The 23,997-nt window shown below is 43.9% G+C and overlaps 1 protein-coding gene and 1 long non-coding RNA gene across 2 annotated transcripts; one reads left to right on the top strand and one right to left on the bottom strand.

Annotated features, from left to right (window-relative positions):
• Positions 1-2,036: 2,036 nt before the first annotated feature.
• On the bottom strand, positions 2,037-23,272 carry LOC110903763 (protein argonaute 4A). The gene is made up of 22 exons (XM_022149552.2): positions 23,188-23,272; positions 8,780-9,005; positions 7,650-7,855; positions 7,371-7,577; positions 7,135-7,271; positions 6,954-7,051; positions 6,777-6,874; positions 6,530-6,692; positions 6,338-6,454; positions 4,540-4,710; positions 4,340-4,453; positions 4,083-4,248; positions 3,880-3,992; positions 3,646-3,783; positions 3,436-3,566; positions 3,268-3,333; positions 3,134-3,197; positions 2,928-3,039; positions 2,767-2,840; positions 2,585-2,679; positions 2,479-2,510; positions 2,037-2,383 (listed from the first exon to the last, which is right to left on the bottom strand). Exons 2-22 carry the CDS (start codon positions 8,993-8,995, stop codon positions 2,199-2,201), a joined length of 2,703 nt encoding a protein of 900 aa, XP_022005244.1. The 5' UTR covers positions 8,996-9,005; positions 23,188-23,272; the 3' UTR covers positions 2,037-2,198.
• On the top strand, positions 14,791-15,191 carry LOC118486655. The gene is made up of 3 exons (XR_004879362.1): positions 14,791-14,853; positions 14,937-15,101; positions 15,168-15,191. It is a non-coding gene; the product is annotated as an uncharacterized LOC118486655 (long non-coding RNA).
• Positions 23,273-23,997: the final 725 nt, after the last annotated feature.

Raw genomic sequence — 23,997 nt, 5'->3', positions numbered from 1 at the left:
TATATAAACTAAAATATTACAATTGACTACCCTCTAGTTATGATAGATGATCTAATAGTGCATGTACCCCCGTGTCTTTCAGCTATCAACGTCACCACATGATGCATGATTAACCATTAGCCGCTTTTAACGTTATTTTCACGAAATTAGTAAAATAACGTTAAAGTTAGTACCATTTCACTTTTGCCCCCCGAGCGCCCACACATGTATACATTATATGTGCACACCGCAAGCGGGGCATCTAAACATATCTTTGTATGTAGTTGGTAATTTATAGAGAAGAATAAAAAGCTCATGATCCCTCAACTTTACTTAAAAAACTAAATCACTAATTGAAATACGAAACAAATTCATGTTAGAAAGAAGACTACTACTTTTTTTCTTCTCAATCTTTCCGAGTTTTAACTCAATAGCAAGATTTCAAACCCTACAAACTCCGCCACCGCCTCCCATCGTTAACCGTTCTCCAACTATTCACACCCCCATCGGAATTCTATGTTCATCGTTAGCAACACTTCCTCTAAACAAACAAACAATACCAAATTGTTTGAAACCATTTAAAACAACCGGTTGGATTAAAAGTAACATTACGAAAATTAGTGTCGAAACGTAGATTAAAATAACTAATATGCACCATTAATATTATTTGAAACTATATATATTAAAAGATAAAACATGTAAAAAAATCATGACGCCGTAATAACATATTTGATATACACAAAATGCAACATAGGGAGATAACTCATGCGAGACAATCTGGGAAAGCATGGAGAGTTTTTCGACGGAATTCTTGATTGCTTCCATGAAATCACGGTGGCATTGGCAATCTGGGAAAGCATGAGGGTGAATGAGTCCGCTTATCGTGTTGATACGACGTTGTGCCTTGCGCAATGGCGAATCCACAATTTGATGTCGTTTAAATATCGAAAATCTGATCCTCTCAGGATCGGGAAATGGAACTGGTAAGTTTGTTCTCAAACTTGTTTTTTGGTTGTTCAGTTTTGTTGATTTTTTTATAAATATGAAAGAAATATCCAGAAGATTGGCAAATGGGTAGGGTCGGGTCAGGTGGACTCTGGTTTTTTTATCCTTGATTTTCTCAAACTTTTGGAATATGTTATGATGTTCCTTCAAACTTTTGGACCTCCTGGTACAGTATACTCAACATACTCAACAGCAAAAGCAATGGTAGCGATCAGAAGTGCAACTACAGTGTAGCTTTTTGCATGAGTTCAAATGTCTTTGATTTGGAATTCAGTTTAAACTGGTGGTGGTTGTGTGAAGAGGGGCGGCGGTGGTTGTGTGGAGAGGGGCTAAAAGGGGATTTGACTTATTTGTATAGCAGTTTCGGTCCCTTAAGGGTAGTATGGTCTTTTAACCATAATCCAAACTGTTGACTAACAAAAGTTTGATAGAGGGGTTTGATTGAGAGCAATAGACAACGTTAGAGACTGGAGTGTTGAATTTTTTCAAATAAGGACTGAACCTGCGATTGAGTGTAAACCACAAAGACTGAAATTGTACTCTACTCTAAATCTAAAACTAAAATACAGTTAAGAATTAGTGTATTACTATTTAATCACACATCTTGTTTGAGATTCTTAGTTTAATCCGTCTATATGAAAAAGTACATTGTAGGTGACGTGTGCTTTTAAACAATAGCATTCAATAAGGCTATGTGGTATGGTAGAGATTCATCTTTGGAGGATAATCCGTTACGTAAGCGTCACGTAGATCGAGTGTGAGGATGGGGCAAAGAGGATGGAAGTAAGGAAATGGGGATGTGCCTAAAATATATATGTATATGTTGTATGTATAGGTGTGTGAGAGAGGGGGGAGGCCCGTCCAAATCGTCGCACCCCCGACGATCTCGACGACGGAGGCACGGCGACGAAGTGGGGGAAATGGAGAGGGGGCACAGCGATGGGGCGGGACGGTCCCCATACCGTCCAGCCTAAGAAACACCAAAAAAACAACAATCATTAGGGAGAAAAAGTACTTCAGCTGGCGGTTTAGAGAGTGTTATTTTTCTAAACAGTTTGAATATGTTTTGCCCACAATACCAAATAAGATAAACTTGATAGTAGATAAAATGTTCACACAATCTGTCTTAAGTCTTAACTCCTAATTCTCAAACCAGATAGAAATGCACAACAAAGTTTCATAAATCATCCCCTGCCTGTTAATTACTTGGGTGTTCAACAGAAGAACATCGAACTGCATACATTCTCATGTAACTTGGGAATCTGGGTGAAACCACCACCACCACTGCTACTACCACCGCCACCACCACTGTGGCTGGATGCTGTATCCGACATTTCATCAAACTTCACGAACGTGGAAATCTGTGATGCTGCCAGGTGGGCATAATAGACCGGAGCAACTGCACATTTAAAACAACAAATAAAATCTTATTAGGTTGTTTTTAATTTTTAACTAAACCATATGAAAAAAGAGGACAGCTTATTTATAAATTACCTACTGATATGGCAGTCGTGCTCCTTTGGTACCTGCATAATCCATAACCGCCCGAATCAGTCACTAATTAACTAATTCCACAGTTAATATTCTTTATTCGACTTACACATAGGACAATGAGTGAACCAGCTCTTGCAAATCATCAGCAGAGAAACCAATTTGATCCAAAAGAACATGATAATGAGTAGGCCGTGTAGTTCCCTAAATACCAATGTACTTTTCAGCGACAAACACGCATATGTATAGTATAGAAATATATATATATATAATTGTTCGAATTATACTCACAATTGGTCCGTTTTGAGCACAAAGGTAAAAATCGTTGTTCTTAGGATGACAGACTTTAGTATCAATAATTGTTCCTGAAACAATCAACAAAAAAAAAAACGAAAAAATAATGAGTTTTTGTTCTTCCTGATCATAACACTTTCAAGAATCAGATACGTAACCTGCGGGAACATTAGCATCGGATCTGGGTTGAAAAAACCGGGTGTGATGAGTTTTCTGGGCCACCATGACCAAAAACTTTGGATTCCATTTATCATCCAAAAACTTGCATGCCTGAATTACACATTATTTTAAATTTTTAACTGATTTTAATTTAATTACAAAGTTAACAGATAAAATCTAGAAATTAAATGTTCAAAGTTCAAACCTGCATGATTTGATCAAGCTCTATGTTCAGCACCTGCTCAAACTGTGACTCACTAACTCCGTCCCTACAATAAGATCATAATTCATTAATCAATGGTATATAATTGTAGGGGTATATATGTCAAACTGTCATACCTGAAAATAATGATATGCTCCGGCTTCAGCTTCGGAGTGCTTTGATAGAAATCCATTAACAGTTCCCTGAAACCAATTCAAAAGTTATTGAAATGCTTATATAATTGTAGCGTATATATATATATATATGTGTGTGTGTGTGTGTGTGTGTGTAGAATTAAGTCAAACCTGATCATCCCGTCATCTTCTACTGCAGATACAGGTTTAAACAAAGCGTCTATCATCTCGACCCGTGCAGATTGTGAACGGACAGAAGCCCTGTACCGAGATATCAGTGGCCATTTTCTCGAGCTAACAACCTACACATTCCCGAAAACAAAAATTATTGTTTCACATATTTTGTTTTAGAAATTTAAGAATCTAAAGTTTAAAATGTACAGCAGCAATGGAAGGAACATCAGAACGGCCAGGTGAACCATGCGAAACATCCATTCCAAAGATTATGGTCGAAATCTTTGAAACCAACGGTATAGATTGCAAACATTCAACAGATAGCAGAGAGTTTAAACCGCCCATCTGAAAATTACATACAAATAAATAAATTGGATTCGAATTCTGAAATTTGCAAAAAATAAATAAATTACTAAAACTGTATTTATTTGAAATGAGGACCTTTGCATTGATTTTTAGAAGCAGACTTGCAAGATACGCGTCGGTGACTCTAGCGGGTGCCATGCACTGTGTAACGATCCCATCTTCCACGAGGCATCTTCGCTTCCACGGACCTGTCATCATAAAGATTAACGACAACTTCATGCTAATTATAAGTTAACAAAAATAGAGAGAAATTAAGATGAAGAAAGAGAGTTAAAAACCATATATTTCAGGGTTCTTTTTTTCTGGCAAGATGCACAAAAGAAACCGAGGTCGGCCCGGAAGTGTTCGTTTAATAGCTTCAAACATTAATTCAACACGAGCAGGAGCAGGTTTGCGGCTAGACTGTCGATCCTCTTGGATTACCGAATGTGGCTCTTCAAGATGCTGCAAGTATCAAAAGAATACTATGAATTGTATCGTTTTTATCTATTTTTCACCACAAAAAAGTACGCAATTAATATACGAATTAACTCACAATTCCTTTCGCTTTACAACACCTCATTAGATCTCTGCATAGGCTATTGGTGTCACAGCGTGCAGAGAAATTCACAACAGCCCAACGCGTGATCTGTGTCGGCTCTACAAATGTCTGCATTAAATAACCAAAAATAACAAAATTTGAACTTTAAATCATTAAAAAAAATTCAAATAACCAAAATTTAAGAATTCGTTTACTTTGTTGCTTAAGCTCCAACGGCCACCACGAGGAAACAAGTCTCCACCGTTTCCAACCTTCAGTTTCGGTGGTTCCAAAACTCTGCCCTCAACTTGAGTACACATTGTGTTGATTGTGATGCCGGTTGAGTTGATCAAAGGATCAGCAGCATAGTTACTTCTCTTTAGCTCCTAAAACAACAAATTACGCACAGGTTAGCGTTCTAGGGTAAAGATCAAATAGGAAGTTAATTTTCTCTAGGAAGGATAGGAAGCCATAGAATTATGACATGTGGCAAATTTTAAAATAAAGAGAAAGGGTATTTTAGTCAATCCAACTCTTTCTTCTTCCTTTTTCAAAACCCAGTAAATTCAAAAACCCATCATTTTCAAAATCCACCATCTTCAACTATTTCTTCACTTTATATCTCAATAATCACTACATTATAGTGCGATTTTCATCACAAATCAATGATTCAGAACCCGATCAACGTGTTCTTCAGCTTTTTTTTTGAAGAAAACCCAGTTTAATTTCATAAAAAAATCTCGTTTTTTCCGGTGATTTTGGAGATAATCACTCGATTCGTTCGATTCGAGCGTTGATAAGTGTTTCTATCATTCAAATTCCGTCAATTGATGAAGAAATCGGCTTCGATCCATGTAAGAAATTCTTTAATTTCATTTTCATGATCTGGGTTTTTTATTTAGTCATTGCGTTTTACGATCTTTGCGGGGGTCCGGGGGCGGCAGCCCCCGGTAGCGGGGTCCCAGGGGCGGCAGCCCCTGGCGGGGTCCAAGGGGCAGAGCCCCTGGCTGGGGTTGAAAAATTAAATTTCCATAAATTGGCTCATTTCGAAGACAGTAATTCGTAGACAATTCAGACAGTTCACAGTGACAGACAGTTTTATGTGTCCATTGCGTTTTAGAAATAAGACAGTTCACAGTGACAGACAGTTCACAGTGACAGACAGCTATTGCGTTTTAGAAAAAAACACATTTTTAAGTGTTTTTAGTCATTGTGTTTTAGGTAAAACACATTTTTTAGGTGTTTTCAGTCCATTGCGTTTTAGAATGAGTCATTTTTAAGTGTTTTCTGGCCATTGCGTTTTACATATAAGACATTTCTTTGTGTTTTTGGTGCATTGCGTTTTAGGTAAAACACTTTTTTATGTGTTTTCAGTCCATTGCGTTTTAGAAAACAGACATTTTAAGTGTATTCTGGCCATTGCGTTTTACAAATAAGTCATTTTTTTGTGTTTTTGGTGCATTGCGTTTTAGGTAAAACACATTTTTATGTGTTTTCTGGCCATTGCGTTTTACAAAAAAGTCATTTCTTTGTGTTTTTTGTGCATTGCGTTTTAGAAAAATGTCATTTTTTAGGGTTTTTTTTTCATTGCGTTTTACGATACTGGGGTTTTTTCTATTGCGTTTTACGCAACGGGGTTTTAAATTTTTTTTTTCAAAATATAGCAATAGTATACTCGTTTTAAAGATAAAAAAACACTCGTTTTTTTGGTGCAATTTTTATAAAAAAATAATGTCGTATGAAAGAGTTATTAACGTTTAAAAAATGGGGGGAATTGGAGGAGAGAGAAACTATTGGCTTGGATTGACTAGATTGCCCCTGAAAAAAGTCACGCGCCTCTTTTTTTACTTTCAATTTCCCTGATTTAATCTTAGCCCTTGATTAAGTAAATGGATGGTCAAGATCACTTCCTAGCCTTCCTAGCCAAATAAACTTCCTATTATATCTCCACCCTAGCGTTCTATATATCTTTTACTAATCTTGATTAGCTTAACATATTAGTCAATATTTTACATCAGTCAAGCAGTTCATCCGATCTTGTGGTTTCTGTCTGGATTGCTCAACAAGTTTCGCTCTTTGCAAACTTGACAATGCCTTCGTGTACCGTTGAAGCGAGACCAATTCACAGAGCTATAATCAATGCAAAAACATTAATGATGAATGTTAACAAAATTTAAATTAAAATGCACTATGAATATTGCTCACTTCAAGTGGTATGTAAACCGGGCGCTTCGGTTTCCCAACGTTTAGACATGGATAATCGTGAGACGCGATGAGCTCTTGATTACGGTACTTAGCGTAGTACTCAGAGACTGTGATCTCTATGGGATCACTAGGACTGTCTGCATTCCTTTGTTTCATCAAAAACCTACAAAAATTATCATTTAAAGTTTAAACCATTTTGTTAAATGTCATTTTTTTTTCAGAATATTGGCAAACGAATAGCACGTACGTCTGTTGCCTGCATGGTTCCTCACTCAACCCGATGATTTTATACTCGAGATTAGAGGGAAAGGTCTTGACTCGGAGATTCTTTAACGACCGTTTAGCCTGATATTTTTATACACATATGAGATTAATAAAGCTACTTAAAAAGATATAAAACAGAACAGACTAGTGGGTTCGTTACCTTCATCCAGTCGATCTCCCTTAGGCTTCTGACATTTTGATTCTCTATAAGAAAATCCACAACTTTCCCGGGCTTGACTATCATCGTAGTAGAAACGTCTGCAAATATCACAACAATTATAGTATAACCAATAGATCATTCACAACAACGTATGATAAACGGAGTGCTGAGTCTCAATTACCCATGTTCAAACTCAAACCCGCTTGAGTGGCCCGAAAACTCGAATGAAAGCCCCTGCAGCCCACAACTCCACCACCAATACTTATCGAGTTTCTTGGATCATTGTGAAAGAAAGACTGCTTAACAAGAAGACAGCCTCTGCATACATCATACAGCACAAAACATGCATGATTCGGATTAATAAACAGAAACCTTGTAAACTGTAATTCATTAGTAGTAACTAGTAAGTACGCTTACTGTTTTGCAGCATGTTGCCTCAGCATAACATCCAGCACCCTTACAGCTTCGTGGAACTGTTCAGAGTCTTGTCCTCGGAGTGCATTGAAAATGGATTGAATCGGTACTTTTGTAGCGTAATTAATCTTCACAGTGTATGACTTAGACTGAGGTTGACGCCTTGATCTCTTGGTTTCCCCTTCACTCGGGTTGCCACCGCGTACAGTTCTATACAAACAACAGATGGTCATTATCTTTTATCAGCAAGATTCTTACGGAAATTAACTAAACATTGTGTACCTGTTTGATGACAGATTCTCCAACAGCACGGGAAACTCAAGTTTAGTTCCTGGCAATGGGCCCACAGTAAAGAGAGTTTTTTCACCATCGTATGCAAACCCTTTACCACCCATCTCCGATTTATATAACTTATAGAGCATGTCGAGTACTCTTCTGCCTACACCTTTTGCCTCAACAGGATTTCCGTCTTCATAGAATAAAGCCACCTGAATCATAATTGTTAATGGCGAATAGCGACAAGGTACTTATATGCTACATAACGATAACGATAAATAGCGGGTGGCTATTTTATAAATAGCGATACACTAGAAAAAAAAAATTAAAATTTTATATTTATATTATATCAAAATACCTTGGTATATATGCTATTTTACATGTATATTTATCAAAAACCTAAAATCCAGCTATTTATAGCTATATTTAATTGCTATATATATATTTGAAAAAACAAAAAATAAATAAATAAAGTGTCGCTATTCTTGCTATCCATCGCTGCAACCCTAATAGCGACACTAGACCTATACGCTACATAGCGCGCTATAGCGATCGCTACGATCGGTATTGACAACTATGACCTGAATCATTATACAAAGATGTCAGCTATCTTTTACCAACAAGTTTGATATAGATGTCATAAAAATCACTGATAATTTAATTGACACTCGGATTTGGGATGAATTGCATGTGTTCCAAATAGAGGTGCTAAAAGGGTGGGTCGTTTTCGCGGGTTGGCCAGTCTAACCCGACACAAACCCAAAAATCATGTCACACATATTAACCCCAAATTTGTGTGAGACGTGAACCCAAACACACGACAAGAAGCTTTTTGGGCTGACACAAACACTACCTTTTAACCCGACTTTTTTTTTCATATTAATATTTTAATATTACAATTTTACAACAAAAAAGGCATATGTATATAAAACAATTCACTTCTAGTTTGGGATAAATTACTCGGGTCAGACATTGTCTCCTTTTCACAGTAATATCCATTTTGGTCATCTTAATTAATAACTTCCTAAATGGTCAAAATTAGTCAATCTTCCAAAAAGTGCTTATATCACAAGTTGGCAACATTGGTGGTAAAATAGTAGTATATAACTAACTATATATAAGAGCAGAAGAGATACACTGTATTGATAGAAGTGGTCACTGGTGCTGCTCAATTTCACATTAAAGTGGTTGACCAACAGTGGGATCTTCTGCCCTCTGGTGCCTGACCCGCGTCTAGCCATCGGTGTGCGGTTCGAGCCATGGACTTTAGCAGGAACAACACCCGGTGGAACCACCGGCGGCGGTGGTGGCAATGGCAGTGCCTCTGATGCTTCCTCTTCTGAACGTTTCATTTTGTTTTTTCTGTCACCATATAATATACAACTATTGTACTAAGATCATCTTAAATACAAGTTTAGATAAAAAAATCCAAAAAAAAAATATATTAAATACAAATATACACACACTCTAAACACAAACAAGTAACATAAAACAAATTATATGATGATTATAAAAGACGTCCGTACGTACAAGAGTGCAGACAATTTATCCATGTGTATATATATGCTTGTATATCAAAAGGCAAAAAATAAAAAATAAAAATAATAATAATAAATCTATACACACACTAATATCTGATAAAAAAAACCCAACAAATAAAATATCCAAGTTGTAAGATACCTCCTCCGTACGTACAATTTACAGAAATTTCATCCATGTATATATTATTAATAATATAAAATATGCTTGTATATCAAAAACCATAAAAGAAAATAATAAATCTGTACACTGATGAAACAATGGTTAACCGGGCAGGGTTAACACACTGGTCTCGTCAAGAAGGGTTAATCCCTTCCTCTCGAGGATCGCTGGGTGGATCACCGGTGGTTGATCTCCTGCACAAGGAAACAAGCCGTGACTCGTAACAAGGAGGATGGGGTGGGGGGTGCTCCTTGTTACCACTCTCCGGCGTGAGAATCAGTAGTTTGCTTGAGAAGCAAAGTAAGATAGTAGTAGTAGTGAGAGAGTTGTGAAGAGATACCTCAAACCTGGTTTGGGGTTGGTATTTATAGCCGAGGAGTGAAGGAGGATGATGATGGATGGACTGACGACGTGCTGCACCTTTGCAGGTGTGTCAGGCTTGTCGGTTGTGGAGGTTACGCCACGTCAGTCCATTGCTTACGTAGCCCTGACAGGTAACTGCCATTGGTACTTGCACTGTGGTGTCAGTCCCACTTGTTGAGTGCATAGGACGCGGTGCAAGCCGCATCGCTGCATGCGGTAACGTCTGAAGTTACCGCGTCTCCTACTTGTGATCAAGGAATACGCGAGATGCGGTGCTAGCCGCATCGTCGTCCGCGGAGACTATTTGCCTGCATCCCTTGTCGTGACGAAAATGCCCATATGGTGCGGTGCCAGCCGCACCGTTATGTTCATCTTCTTCTATGCCTAAGGTAAGGCTTTCTTGTATTGATAGAAGTGTTCACTGGATGCGGTGCGAGGCCGCATCGCTGTGAATACTTCCGTTTTCATACACCAGATGTGATGCTATGTTGCATCACTCTACCGTTCTCATGTTCCATGTAAGTCCTCCTTCGTTACTAGATAGATTAGATTCAACCCTTGTGCCGGCGCGTTCTCGTATGGGCACAAGTAGGTTGTTAGCTAGTGGGGGTTTTGATAAGGGTAATGGTCACTCGCGGTCGATGCTGACGCGAGATCTGGGACCATACCCCTTCAAGTCCCCAGTCTAGTGTTGCTGCCACATACAAGTTGTATGTGGGAGGAGTACTGGACTATGGTGTTTGGAAGGTAGTTTGGAGTCTGGAGAAGATCCTAGACCATGTGTGGTCTTTTCTGTATGTAAATCAAGTTGGAGGTCTGGAAGGGTCATCTGACGCCTCTTCCGTATCGGTGAAGGAATTTCGTCTGATGCGAAATTCTCAGCCGATTTATGTCACCAGGTGGCTTGCCACCTGTTGTTGTGCCGAAGGTCTCTTGGAGACTTTGTTAGTAATGCTGCACAAACTTCGAACCAACCTCTGAGATGGTGGTTTGAAGGTATGCACAGGCTTTCAACCTCTGAGAGGTGGTCTTGTCTTCAAACCAATTGTTGAATTGGTGCATGAAGAAGAAAAGAAACTTTGGATCAATCTCTGAGATCGGGATCAAAAGTAGTTGATGCTTGTAAGTGCTTTGCTCAAGCTCTATGTTCAGCATCTAGTCATGAGATGACGATCCCTTTTTTGTTGGGTTTTCGTGTTCGTCGTCATAGCTCTCTAGTAACCGCACGTCCTTTGCGGTTACCTCGTTGCGTCATTGTTGGCCATGTTTGGTCGAACAATGTAGATTTGTACTATGGGTAAATAAACATGGTCATAGGCAAGGGTATGCCCACCATTGTTTATTCTGTGCGGCCCATAGGCGGGTAAACAAAGTCATAAGCAGACTTGTTACCGCTGTTCGGACGCTTGCTGTTCGACAAGGGTTTGTTTAGAGCGCTTATTTGCGTTCTTTCTGGAGCCACTTACCTTCCCGCTCCAATACCGAGTTTGCCTTGAAGTAGCCTCGCTCGGTGATGTGGAGTGAGGTTGGCTCTTCCGTAGCAACCAGTCTGCGGAAGCTATGGTTATGTCCGTAGCTCCTCGTGAGTGTCTGCGGTTTTGCATTACCATATTCGCTCGAAGTGGGTGTGTTGCTCGGATGTAGCTCTTGAAGGTTCAGGAGTCAGGGTTGCTGATGTGCGCGCGCGTACATTCCCTTCCTTCCTTATGTTAAAGAAGGTGTTCATGTACCCTCTGCGGTTGTGAACCGGACAGGAGGGATTTGAAGCTTGAAGAGAATGAAGGCGATGCGGTTTACCTGTGTCTGAGATGCGGTTCAGTCCAACGAACAACGCTGGTTCTGAGCATCTGACACACCTGAACGGGCTCGTGTGTGTCATGTTCGCATATTCCACGTGTGCTCGTGGGTAGTGCGGATAGGTATTATACCCCCTTATAGTGTAGAGATATATATTTTTACCTATTTTTAGGGGTATGTTAAAAAACGACATGCGGTATGGGTTATGGTGCGGTATACCAGAGAAACCGCATGCCGCTTATAATTGGATAATGTAGTCGCTTTTTGTTGCATACGTGGCTGATCTCACGTGTGAGTTGGTGGAAGTTGGTGAGATCTTCCTGGCATGTGCTGAAATGAAAGGACGTTTGCACTGCCCGAGGCATTAAATGCACTGTAGCAAAGAGTGTAAACGTCTCTTGTGTCAGGCGCGTGGGCGGCCACGCGCGCGTGATAACCGTCAGCGAAAACGGCGCTTAACACGTGGTGTCGCGCGATTCGTTCTTTTTGAACGTGATGATTCGTTTTCTCCCTCCGCATTAATTGCGATGGGTATATAAGGGGAAACCGTTCGTGGTTACCTCTCACTTGTTCGAAATTTCAAAAATTTGCCGGTGAGAGAAAACTTGTTCTTTGTCTTCTCCGACGATATTTCTTGAATTTCCGGTGAGGTTTTTAGTTTTTCCACTCACGTTCTTTTATTTCCTCGATATACCTGATGGCTGAACCGTCAAGTCCACACAATGTGGAGGGTGAAAACCCTGAACAGCCGGTAGTGGTGGAGGAAGAAGAAGAGGGAGCCGCCGGTGGTGGTTTACCGGCGTTAAAGTGGACCAGGAAGAGCTTTGATCGTCTAATGCTTGACGTTCAAATGCCCCCTGAATATGGGGCAGTCTACCCATCGGAAGGTGACACCGGTGCCGACGCTCCGGCCGGTTACGTGACCATGTGGGCAGACTTTTTTGGTGACTGCAATCTCCGGTTACCTTTGACCGTTTTTGTTGTCGAGGTTTTGGAGTGGTACAAGGTCCACATTTCTCAGATGAGTCCGTTTGTAATGATCCGGATTCGAAATTTCGAATTTACATTTCGTGCTCTTGGTATAGAGCCTACCGTTGGAGATTTCCGACGGTTTTATCAACTGACGGTGTCCTTGGGGTTCTTTTCTTTCCGTCAGCGAGAGGGTAGTCCCAAGCTGATGACTCCTCCCAAGGGGTTGACGATGTGGAAGAAGAAGTTCTTTTACATCAAGGCTGCTGCCATTGTTGCAAGGATGACGTTTCGGAACGTGACCGAGACGATCATAGCAGAGACCATTGGGGTCCCTAGTGTGAAGACGGTGGAGTGGTTTCCGCAGTTGCAGACCATTGAGTCTGTGAAGTTGACCAACACCCAGTTGTGGGTGTTGCGCATGATGTTGACAAGGAGGAACAAGAAGTCGAAGCTCGTGGTGCGGGAGAAAAGTGGTGGTACGTACTTTTCAGTTGTTTAACTTTCTTATCCGTGTATGCGTTACTGACTTGTGCGTTTGTTATCAGAGGACGCTCCCGTATGGAGGATGTTTGCCCCGGATTTCTAGGGTCAGGTGGAAAAAGTTGTTTGTGCGGATGGCGAGGAGGAGTTTAATGTTATCATTCGAGATAACTTCCGGGTGCCTACTGAAGCCGCATTAGCAGTTGAGTTGCCGCGGGGCAAAGGTATGTTTAGGAATCCTTTATTTTTGTGATAACAATAATGGTTGCACTTACTCACCTCTTGCATGGTTTTCATGCAGGTGATCTTGGGGCCTTAGGGGATCCTGATGCGAAGGGTGTGCCTAAGAGGCAGACGGTGAAAGGCGTGCGCTTTCGCCAAAAGAAAATATCGGAGGTCCCTGTTGTGCCTCATTTGGTACCGCAGGCGGCAGGTATCTCTCACTCTTCTTTTCGTAGATACTTGGATTATGTGATAGTATCTGATACCCTTGAGGGTTTGGGTACAGCTGCGGGCTCGCAGTCTGGTGCGGGGAAAAGGCAAGTAGAAGAGACGGCTGCTGGTGTCGGTGGACCGAAATGTCGGAGGCTGCAGTCTAAGAGGACTGTTCCGACATCGAAAAAACCTGCGGTTACTGTTGGTAAGTGTTGCATAGCTTGTCTGAAATGTTATGTATAACTTGTTTTGACAGCTATTTGACTTTGTTTTTGCAGAGCCTCAAGATGAAGATTTTTCTATCTTTGATGCTCCGGAATCACCCCCTCGTGCCACGGGTGCGGGTGCGACTGAGGTACCCTCGACACCTCCTGCCAAGGTGGTGTCTGAGTCTACCGTGCGGAAGGAGGATACCGCAGAGAATGTTGCGACCCAGATATTCGATACCGTTGACTCGTCCAACAATCTGATCTCTCCCAATGAGGGAGATAATATGAGTGTGCGGTTTGCTGATACTGGGAAACAACAGTCTGATGCCGAACCACAAAAAACTGGTGCTGAAGCATGGCAGCATGATGCTGAGCCGCGGAGGTCTCCTGCTGGTAAGAAAGGTACCGGTTCGTCTGCCGGTGGTGCGGGTTATGATGGGCCTCCAATTCAGCCTGGGGAGTCTGAATTGGAGTATTACTACCGCACCTATACCCAGGGTCGAAGTACTGTGTATCACCGACCCCCCTGGACTGTTATGCAGGGAGATAATATTTCCAATGACCTTTCTGCATGCAAGGAGATTTTGGGTGGTCTGGGCAACCCTTTTGAAGTGGAACGTGCCCGTGCTGCACCCCGTGAGCTGCGCATAAACTAGCTCTCAACAATGTTAATAGAATCTTCCATTGTGGCTAATGCCATTTTGGAAGATTACAAGGTGTTGGGCCGCCGCGAGGAAGAAGCTGCTCGGCTGCGGGCTGATGCGGAGAAGTTGGTCGAGGCTGCTCGTGCGGGTGCGGATCAGCTTGAGAAAGAGAGGGCTGCTTTTGAGAAGCAGAAACAGACCGCGGAGTGGGCTGCCACTGCTCAGCTGAAACAGGTTCGTACTCTTGCCAAACTCCTTTCTGATGAACGCAAGAGTTGGAACGAAAAGTTGTCCAATGAGCGTAAGAAGTGGAATGAATCTTGGGCTAAGCAGAATGACACTCTGTTTCGTGCTCGGCAGGAGTTAACGAATGCCAAGGCAGCGAACGTTGCCTTGGGCAAGGAAAAAGCTGCAGCTGAGGCCATTGCGGTTAAAGCGCAGCAGGCGAAGGCCGAGGCCCTAAAGGCGCTTGAAGAGGCCAAAGAAGCCGGGGCGCGTGCTGCAAAGGCTCTTGAAGAGGCCGCAGAGAAGGAGAGCCGTTCCTCTATGGCTCTTGAAGAGGCGAATGCGGAGCGCATTCGTTTGGATAAAGTTGTTGCCAGCCTTCAGGTATGTTTCGTTACCTCTGTTGTATATTTCCTTCATTGTTTTGAAAATGTTTATCGAGTAAACTGTTTTCTGTTTTTTGACAGGCTGAGGTTCAGGCCCGGGAGGTCGCGGTTACAGACCTTACTGCCCGCGTGTCTGTTGCGGAGGAGCGGGCTGATGCCGCTGTTGAGGCCAAGGATGCCTTGGTGTCCTCTTTTGACCAGCTGAAGGCTGACCGTGAGTGGTTGCGGACTCACGGTATCGCGCGTGTAAGTATCCGTTGCCTTTATATTTGCTTAGATTATCATCCGAGACTTATGATCTTTTTATTGCAGATTGTTGAGGCTATCATGGATGCCTCTGAGACCGCAGCTGGCTTGGACTTGGTCAAGCAGCGTGCTCCTGACGCTGGTTTTAAAGCTAGTTACAACCGCTGTATTTCCCATATGAACGTCATGTCTATAGGCGGTGATATCGAAGAGCGATCCGGCTTTCGGGATGTGGATACCGAGTCGCTTCTTAAAGCGGCCAAAGTCTCCTTTTATGATACGTCCCTTGCCTGTGTAGAGGAACTGGACAATTGTTTGGAGGCTGCGGACTATGTTGATCGCCTGCGGATGCTTTATCCGGATGCGGAAGAGGAAGATCCCGCTGGTGGTGCCGGAGGGGATGCGGGAACCAGCGGTACAAAATAGGGTTTAGGTTGGCTAGTGTGCCTCCTTTTTGTTTTCCTCTTGTATAGAGTAGGAACTTTATGTAAATTAATTGAGCATCACGTGGGTGCTTGAATTTTTTGAATATAAAGTTTTTTGTTCAGTTTGTACAAGTGTTATTAATTCTTGCATGTCTGAACGTATGTATGCGTAACTTTACCCATTTGTGAATGGGGTCAAGTATACTCCATGCTTTTGTCGTATGAGTATGCGTCAATTCTGTTATTTACCGCGTTAGGGTTTTAGAATTGTGTAAGCTTTGTAAAAGCTTATATATCCGGAACTCTACCCATTTGTGAATGGGGTCAAGTGTACTCCATACCTTTGTCGTATGAGTACGCGTCAGTTCCATTGTTTGCCTTTTTGGGCTCAGGAATTGTGTTAAGTGTTAAAAAAAACTTGTTTATCCGGCCGGATAAATATGCAAGTTTTTTTGCCTTCTGCTGGCCTATTACAATATTTGTGTGTGGTTACCACTTTGTATGGGTATCGCGAATGAAGATTTTGCCAATCTGTTTTTGGGATACCGCAAAGTGGAACACGCATTTGTAATAGTAATAACAAACAATAATGTGTAAAATTGCTTATTTATTTATTTGCAAATGGCCTGCGTCCCGATAGGTTACATAGAGAAATGTAAGAACATGGCTTACATATAACAACGTCGAAGCTGTTGTGCATTCCATGTTCGTGCGATAGGTTCGCCTTCTAGCGTTTGTAATTTGTACGCGCCTTTCCCTAAGACCTCTTTGATGAGGTAGGGTTCTTCCCACTTGGGGGCAAGTTTGCCTGGGCGCTCGGCATTAGATGCCTGATTGTCACGTAGGACGTAGTCTCCTGGGTTGAAAGTACAAACGCGGACGCGCGTGTTGTAGTACTTTTCAAGTTTGGATTTATATTTGGCCTCGTTGATGGCAGCGTTTTCGCGCCTTTCTTCTAAGAGGTCCAAATCGATCCTGCGTTCCATGTTGTTGTCTAGTTTTTCAATAGCCAACATTCTAGGAGAGGGGAGACCTACTTCTGCGGGGATCACCGCTTCTGAACCGTAGACTAGGCTGAAGGGTGTTTCCCCATTGCTTGTTTTTGGGCTTGTGCGGTGAGCCCACAAGATACTTGGGAGTTCATCGACCCAGCCACGCCTGGCCGTTCCCAACCGCGCCTTGATCCCTTCGACTAGGCTTTTATTGATACTCTCAACTTGGCCGTTCCCTTGCGAGTGTGCGACTGATGAGAATATGTGCTCAATATGTAGTTCTTCTAGCCATTTTTGAAATTCGTCGGCAGCGAAGTTGGTGCCGTTATCGGTGACAATGCACATTGGTAATCCGAAACGGCAGATGATGTGTTCCCAAATGAACTTTCTCGTTATCATAGCAGTGGTTGAGGCGAGCGGTTTTGCTTCTACCCATTTTGTGAAGTAATCGACCGCTACTATGATAAATTTGACCGCACCCGGAGCGTTAGGGAAAGGTCCCACAACGTTAATTGCCCATTTCTGAAAGGGCCATGCGGTTGTGACGGGGACTAAGTTGTTCTTTGGCCGCAAGGTTTTTGGAGCATGACGTTGACAGTCAATGCATTTGCGCAATTCTTTGACGGCGTCCAGGTGCATGCCAGGCCAGTAATACCCGGCATTCATGATTTTGGCCACTACCATGTGTGGTCCAGCATGTATGCCACATAGGCCCTCGTGTATCTCTCGGATGAGGTATGTGGCATCCTGCGGGTCGACGCATCGCAGGAGTGGCCCGAGGTATGACTTTCGGTATAAGATACCGTCTCCCATTTAATAATGGCACGCTTTGTATTGTAGCTTGCGTGCCTCTGATTTGCTTTCAGGAGTCATACCTGATTGTAGATATGCGATAATAGGTGTCATCCATGATGTTGTACCGTATTGAATGACATTGACTTGGCGTAGGGGTACCGAGGGATTTTGCAGAATTTCGATGCGTATCTCCTTTGCCAAGTGTTGGAAGCTGGTAGATGCAAGTTTTGATAGTGCATCTGCGGACTTGTTTTCGCTTCGATTAATATGGCGAATATTGAACGAAGCGAATTTGGATATTAGTTGCAGGGCTTGCTCGAGGTAGAGGATCATGATATCCCCTTTTGCGGCATAGTCGCCGCGTATTTGGCCTGCAACTAACAAAGAGTCAACGTGTGCTTCCAGATGTTGCACGCCGATTTTGACTGCTAAACGTAGCCCCGCTAACAGGGCCTCATATTCTGCCTCGTTGTTTGTGCTTTTGAAATCGAGGCGGATTGCATATGTAAGCTCTTGGCCGTCAAGGCTGACGAGTCGCAGACCTGCACCCGCACCTTCCTCGTTGGAGGCACTATCGGTAAATAGTGCCTATGTTTCTGAAGAGGGTGGCGTTGGTGCAGGAGTTTGTGCTTCTTCGCATTTTTGGATGCGATTCACCGGTACTTCGGCGGCGAAATCAGCTAAGATCTAGCCTTTAATCGCGGGGCGCGGTTTATAGTGTATCGTGTGCGCGCCCAGCTCGATTGCCCATTTTGCTAATCTCACAGAGATGTCTGGTTTGGATAGGATCGGGCCGATCCTGTAATTGGTTAGCACTGTGATGACGTGGTTTATGAAGTAGCGTCGCAACCGTCTTGAAGCGTGCACTAATGCTAGCACCAACTTCTCCATTATTGAGTATCCCGTCTCTGGGTCGTTGAGCATCTTGCTGATGTAATAGATGGGTGTTTGAACCCCCTTTCGCTCCACTATCAATACCGCGCCCACCGCGTTATCCGCGGCGGATAGGTATAATATGAGTGGCTCATCCTTGCGTGGTGCGGTTAGAGTTGGGAGTTGTATCAAACACTCCTTCATTTCCCGGAAGGCCAGTTCAGCCTCTGTGGTCCCCTGGAATTGTTCTTTCTTTGAACAGCTCCTCAGGGTCTTGATGAACGGATAAGACTTAGCTGCATGGTTGGCTAAGAATCTGTTGAGTGCCGCTAGCCTGCCGGCTAGTTGTTGCATATCTTTCGTCGATGAAGGCGATGGCATGCGCTCGATCGCCTGGACTTTCTCCAGGTTTACCTTGAGTCCATCTTTAGTCACGATGAACCCAAGGAATTTGCCTTCTTCCATTCCAAACGAGCATTTCTCTGGATTGAGCTTTATGTTAACGCTTCGCAGAGTTTGGAATGTTCTTTCAATATCCGTGAGCATGGTATCCTCTTCCATGCTCATGACGACCAGGTCGTCCATGTAGATTTCGACACTTTTGCTTATTTGCCCGCGGAAAGTGTCGTTCATCAACTTTTGATAGGTTGAGCCCGCGTTGCGCAACACAAACGGCATCTTTGTATAACAGTAATTTCCGGTGGGAGTCCGGAATGCCGTTTTATCTTCATCCTCGATTGCCATTTGTACTTGATGGTACCATTTGTAGCAATCGAGGAAACACTTCCACCTGAATGGTGCGATATTATCGACTTTTTCGTCGATTTCTGGAAGCGCGTAACAATCTTTTGGGCAGGCTTTGTTAAGGTCTTTGTAATCGACGCACATGCGCCAGCCCCCGGAAGGTTTCTCTACCATGACTGGGTTGGATAACCAAGTCTGGTATTTGACTTCCCGCAGAATGCCTGCGGAGAGCAGTTCTTCGATCTGCTCTTGTATCGCCTGATTTTTAGCTGACCCAAGGTGGCGTTGGCCTTGGATCACTGGCTTAATACCTGGCAAGGTATTTAAGTGATGTTGCGCAATATCACGTGAGACCCCGGTCATGTCTGCGGGTGTCCATGCGAAGATGTCTTGTTTCCTGAATAGAAGCTGCTTCAGGTGCGCTTTGGTGGTCGGGGATAAGGCGTGACCCAATGTGACCTTTTGTTCTGGGTATCTCGCGTTGAGAACCCATTTTTCTGGTTGGTCGTTGGGAGTGGGCCTTGCGACCTTGGTCGGACATACTTCGTTCGACATCATGACGTCCCTGCGGGCATAGATTATCGCGACCCCCGATTCGGTTGGGAAACCAACCGCAGAGTGGGGGACGGATGTAATCATATTGAAATCTCCTTAGTATTCTCTCGCGAGGAGTACGTCATATCTGGAGGTGTGAGGTAAAACCATGAAGTTTACCTCTTCTGTCCTTGTGCGATTTCCGTTGGAAAGACGCACAGGAAAAGTAATCTGGCCCAGGGGAAAGACAGTTTCCCCTGCGAACCCGGTTAACGGGTAATCTACTGCTTACAACCGATCTTTGTCCTCCTGGTCGAACTGGTTGAAACATTGTTCGTAGATTATATCAGATGTACTGCCTGGGTCGATGAATAGACGCTCGGTGCAGTAGTGTGCCAGTTGGCCTGAAATAACGACGGCGCGCCTATCGCGCGGTCCGCGTCGGACTTTTGGAAAGACGACTTGCTCGTCTTTACAGTCACATTCCGGCCTTCTCGCCGCTTTGCGTGGCCTGCCTTTGCCTCCGTGGATCATGAGGGTGGAAGCCACGTACATGGTTCTCTTCCCGAAGGAGGTACCTTCGCCATGAGGGGTGATGCGCTTGGTGGGTTTTTACCCACCTAGCAAAAGGTGTTCCAGTTTCCCTTCCTTTAAAGCCCGCTCAATCTCCAGCCGGAGACTGATGTAGTTGTTGGTGGTGTGGCCCGAGTCCTTGTGGTACTCACAGTAGAGTGTGAGGTCCTGATTTTTCTTGGACTTCATTGGTTGTGCCGGTCGCAAGAACTGTGGGTCCGCAAGGAGGACCTCACTTGGCGACATGGTGATCTCGGTCCAGTTGCGGTCCCGAGAATCTTTTTTTGATTCCCGACAGTCTCGGGCAGGGTTGTAGTTCCTTGGGTCGAACGTGTTGGTTTGCGGGAAATACGGTTTGGAAATATCACGATTCCCCACGTCCCGGTTGCGTTTATTGTTACGCTTGGACCCTTGGTGGGACGTTTCGGCTTGAGGCTTTGCCTTTGCCACGTGCGGTTCAAGTGACCGCTGTGTCTGGGCGTATGTCTTGACCGCGGTCATGACATCCTCCCATTTTTTGGGCAGGCTCTCCTTGCCAGAGATGGTCATAATCATCTCTCTGTCTTTGACGGCCCGGATGAAGTGGTTTCGTGCCATCTGGTCTGCCACGTCACCTATCTCCAGGCACTCTTTATTGTAACGGACGACGAATGCCTCGAGGGATTCGTCGTCCCTTCGCAAGATGTTCATGACGTCCAACGAATCACGTTCGTGGCGTCGCTGCTGGCTAAAATGGGCGAGGAACTTGGTACGCAAGTCCTCGAATGAATCCAGTGATCCCACTGGCAAAGAATCGAACCATGCCCTGGCTAGGCCCGTAAGGGTCTGGGGGAAAAAATTACACCAAGTGGGTTCATCCCACTGGCCGTTGATGCCCGCGCCCATGAAGATGTTCATGTGGTCGTCCGGGTCGGTCGAACCACTGTATTTCTCAACGTTGAATGGGAACTTTGTCGTGGTGACATGGGCGTTGGCGATCCGCGTGCCGAACTTGAAATTTTCGGCCGCTGCCTTTGGTCTGTATGGTTCATTCGCAGGGCGCTTAGCCGCCCTAAGGTATGTGTTGCGGGGGTGACTGGGAGGAACGTAGTTGCGTCCTCCCGGTCTGCTGCTGTTGTCATGTGAATCCCCGCGGTAGGTACAGTCGTCAGGGTCGGTATGGCCGTACCTTTCGGTGTATGGTTGTGGGCCCAATCGGCTCTGAATACCTGGGCCGCGTCGGGAGGTTGATCGCCTCCTGTCCTCGCCATGGGGGCCAAGGCGCGTATGCACTGGTTCTCTGGTGTGGGACCCGTATGAGGAATCGTCCTCGTTGAGGGTGTGGACCGAACAGTAAGACGATCCGCGGTCTTCACGTCGGCTTCTTGAAGCCGGGCGTGAATGTATCCTGTCGTCGTATTGTAAAATACGCTCAGCAGGGGTGTGCGGTGCTTGGGTAGGCCCAGCTTGTATATTCGCTTCCGTACAAGCGCGGTTGTATGCTGCTGTCAGCAGGGCTGCCTGCTGTTCGTACCAGGTATGAACGGTCATGCCTGGTGGGATGACAGATGCGAACTATGATAAGTCATGTCCAAACATAAAGGAGGGACTCCTTTGTGTGGACGTGCCGATGTGTCCGGGTTGGGAGGTCGAGGCATTGACCCCTACCGGAGGTGGGATTGGGGGATTTTGGTTATCCGCAGTGTTGTTTTGGTGATCAGTCATGATCTTGAGAGAGGGAAAATGATAGATTAGAAAATGCTAAGAGTAGCGGTGGGCGCCAATGATGAAACAATGGTTAACCGGGCAGGGTTAACATACTGGTCTCGTCAAGAAGGGTTAATCTCTTCCTCTCGAGGATCGCTGGCTGGATCACCGGTGGTTGATCTCCTGCACAAGGAAACAAGCCGTGACTCGTAACAAGGAGGATGGGGTGGGGGTGCTCCTTGTTACCACTCTCCGGCGTAAGAATCATTAGTTTGCTTGAGAAGCAAAGTAAGATAGTAGTAGTAGTGAGAGAGTTGTGAAGAGATATCTCAAACCTGGTTTGGGGTTGGTATTTATAGCCGAGGAGTGAAGGAGGATGATGATGGATGGACTGACGACGTGCTGCACGTTTGCAGGTGTGTCAGGCTTGTCGGTTGTGGAGGTTACGCCACGTCAGTCCATTGCTTACGTAGCCCTGACAGGTAACTGCCATTGGTACTTGCACTGTGGTGTCAGTCCCACTTGTTGAGTGCATAGGACGCGGTGCAAGCCGCATCGCTGCATGCGGTAACGTCTGAAGTTACCGCGTCTCCTACTTGTGATCAAGGAATACGCGAGATGCGGTGCTAGCCGCATCGTCGTCCGCGGAGACTATTTGCCTGCATCCCTTGTCGTGACGAAAATGCCCATATGGTGCGGTGCCAGCCGCACCGTTATGTTCATCTTCTTCTATGCCTAAGGTAAGGCTTTCTTGTATTGATAGAAGTGTTCACTGGATGCGGTGCGAGGCCGAATCGCTGTGAATACTTCCGTTTTCATACACCAGATGTGATGCTATGTCGCATCACTCTAGCGTTCTCATGTTTCATGTAAGTCCTCCTTCATTACTAGATAGATTGGATTCAACCCTTGTGCCGACGCGTTCTCGCATGGGCACAAGTAGGTTGTTAGCTAGTGGGGGTTTTGATAAGGGTAATGGTCACTCGCGGTCGATGCTGACGCGAGATCTGGGACCATACCCCTTCATACACACACTAAGATATGACGTGCGTACGTACAATACAGTCATTTCATCCATGTATATATGCTTGTATATCAAAAACCACAAAGAAAAATCAGAAGTTATTCCGTACGTACAGGCGAGACATGTATGTATGTATGTATATGCAGAGAAAAAGTAACATAATGTAATTATAGCTTTTACTTTTCCGAGAACAACGAGAGGATTGACGTAAATGTGTGTAGTGTGTGTTTGTGTGTGTGACTGTGTGTAGTGCAAACATTTTGATGAAAGCCCCATTTTCTACAAGTAGAAACCAACAAAAGAAAACGTTATTGTAAAAGGAAAACCAAAAAAGCAGATGAAACTCAAAATCAAACGCATATTATTACACAATCTAATTACACATAAAATGTGGTGATTTCGTATATATATATACAGAGAAAGATGAAAGGATGACGTACCTAACTAAATATAGAAACAGATCTGCCTGAAGGCGAAGATGAGCAGAGACGACGGATTTTTTCAGAGATTTTTCTAGAGAGAGAAACTATGGAGTAGAGAGAGAGAGAGAGAGAGAGAGAGAGAGAGAGAGAGAGAGAGAAAGACGTGAAGAAGAAGGTGGTATGAACGATTGGTTGCAGCCTGCAGGTGCTGGGAGCTAGGTAGTGTTAGAGGGCATTTTCGTCATTTCCAAATTGTAAGGGATTTTGTTGTAAAATCAATCGTAATTTTCATTTTATATTGTTTATACTAAATACTAAATGTTATTAAGAGTTAAATGTCATTTTAGTCCCTGTGGTTTGGATTATTTTTGTCAGTTTAGTCTAAAAGTTTCATTTTTCGTATGTGGGTCCAAAAAAGGTTTCACCGTTGTCATTTTAATCCACTAGGTTAACTTTATCCATTTTTTCTGTCAACGAGAATGGAAATTCGGTCATTTTATATGGCCGAATTGCCCTTTTAGTTAACAAAATTACATATAAAATGACCGAACCCTTCTTACAAGGAACACCAAGTTTTTCTCTGTTGTTTTAGCTCACAACAACAATGCTCCATACGAAAACCTTCACGGACTTACAAATTGATGGGTATGTTGTGAGTATATAACCTTCACTTGTGTCACTTTTGGTGTATCAAGGCAATGAAGGATTTGAGCTACGCCTTGTGTGAGGTTGTCAGTTCGAATCCCGAGCTCACTCGGGTTTTCGTCCCATCGTGTGTTACACCAGAGAGTTCTGCTCTTGTAGTGGCACAATGATTGTCAAATGGCA

This window comes from Helianthus annuus, chromosome 14 (assembly GCF_002127325.2).
Source record: "Helianthus annuus cultivar XRQ/B chromosome 14, HanXRQr2.0-SUNRISE, whole genome shotgun sequence".
NCBI classification, from domain to species: Eukaryota; Viridiplantae; Streptophyta; class Magnoliopsida; order Asterales; family Asteraceae; genus Helianthus; species Helianthus annuus.
Note: the sequence above shows the minus strand (reverse complement) of the source record. Positions and strands in the feature narration are given on the sequence as shown.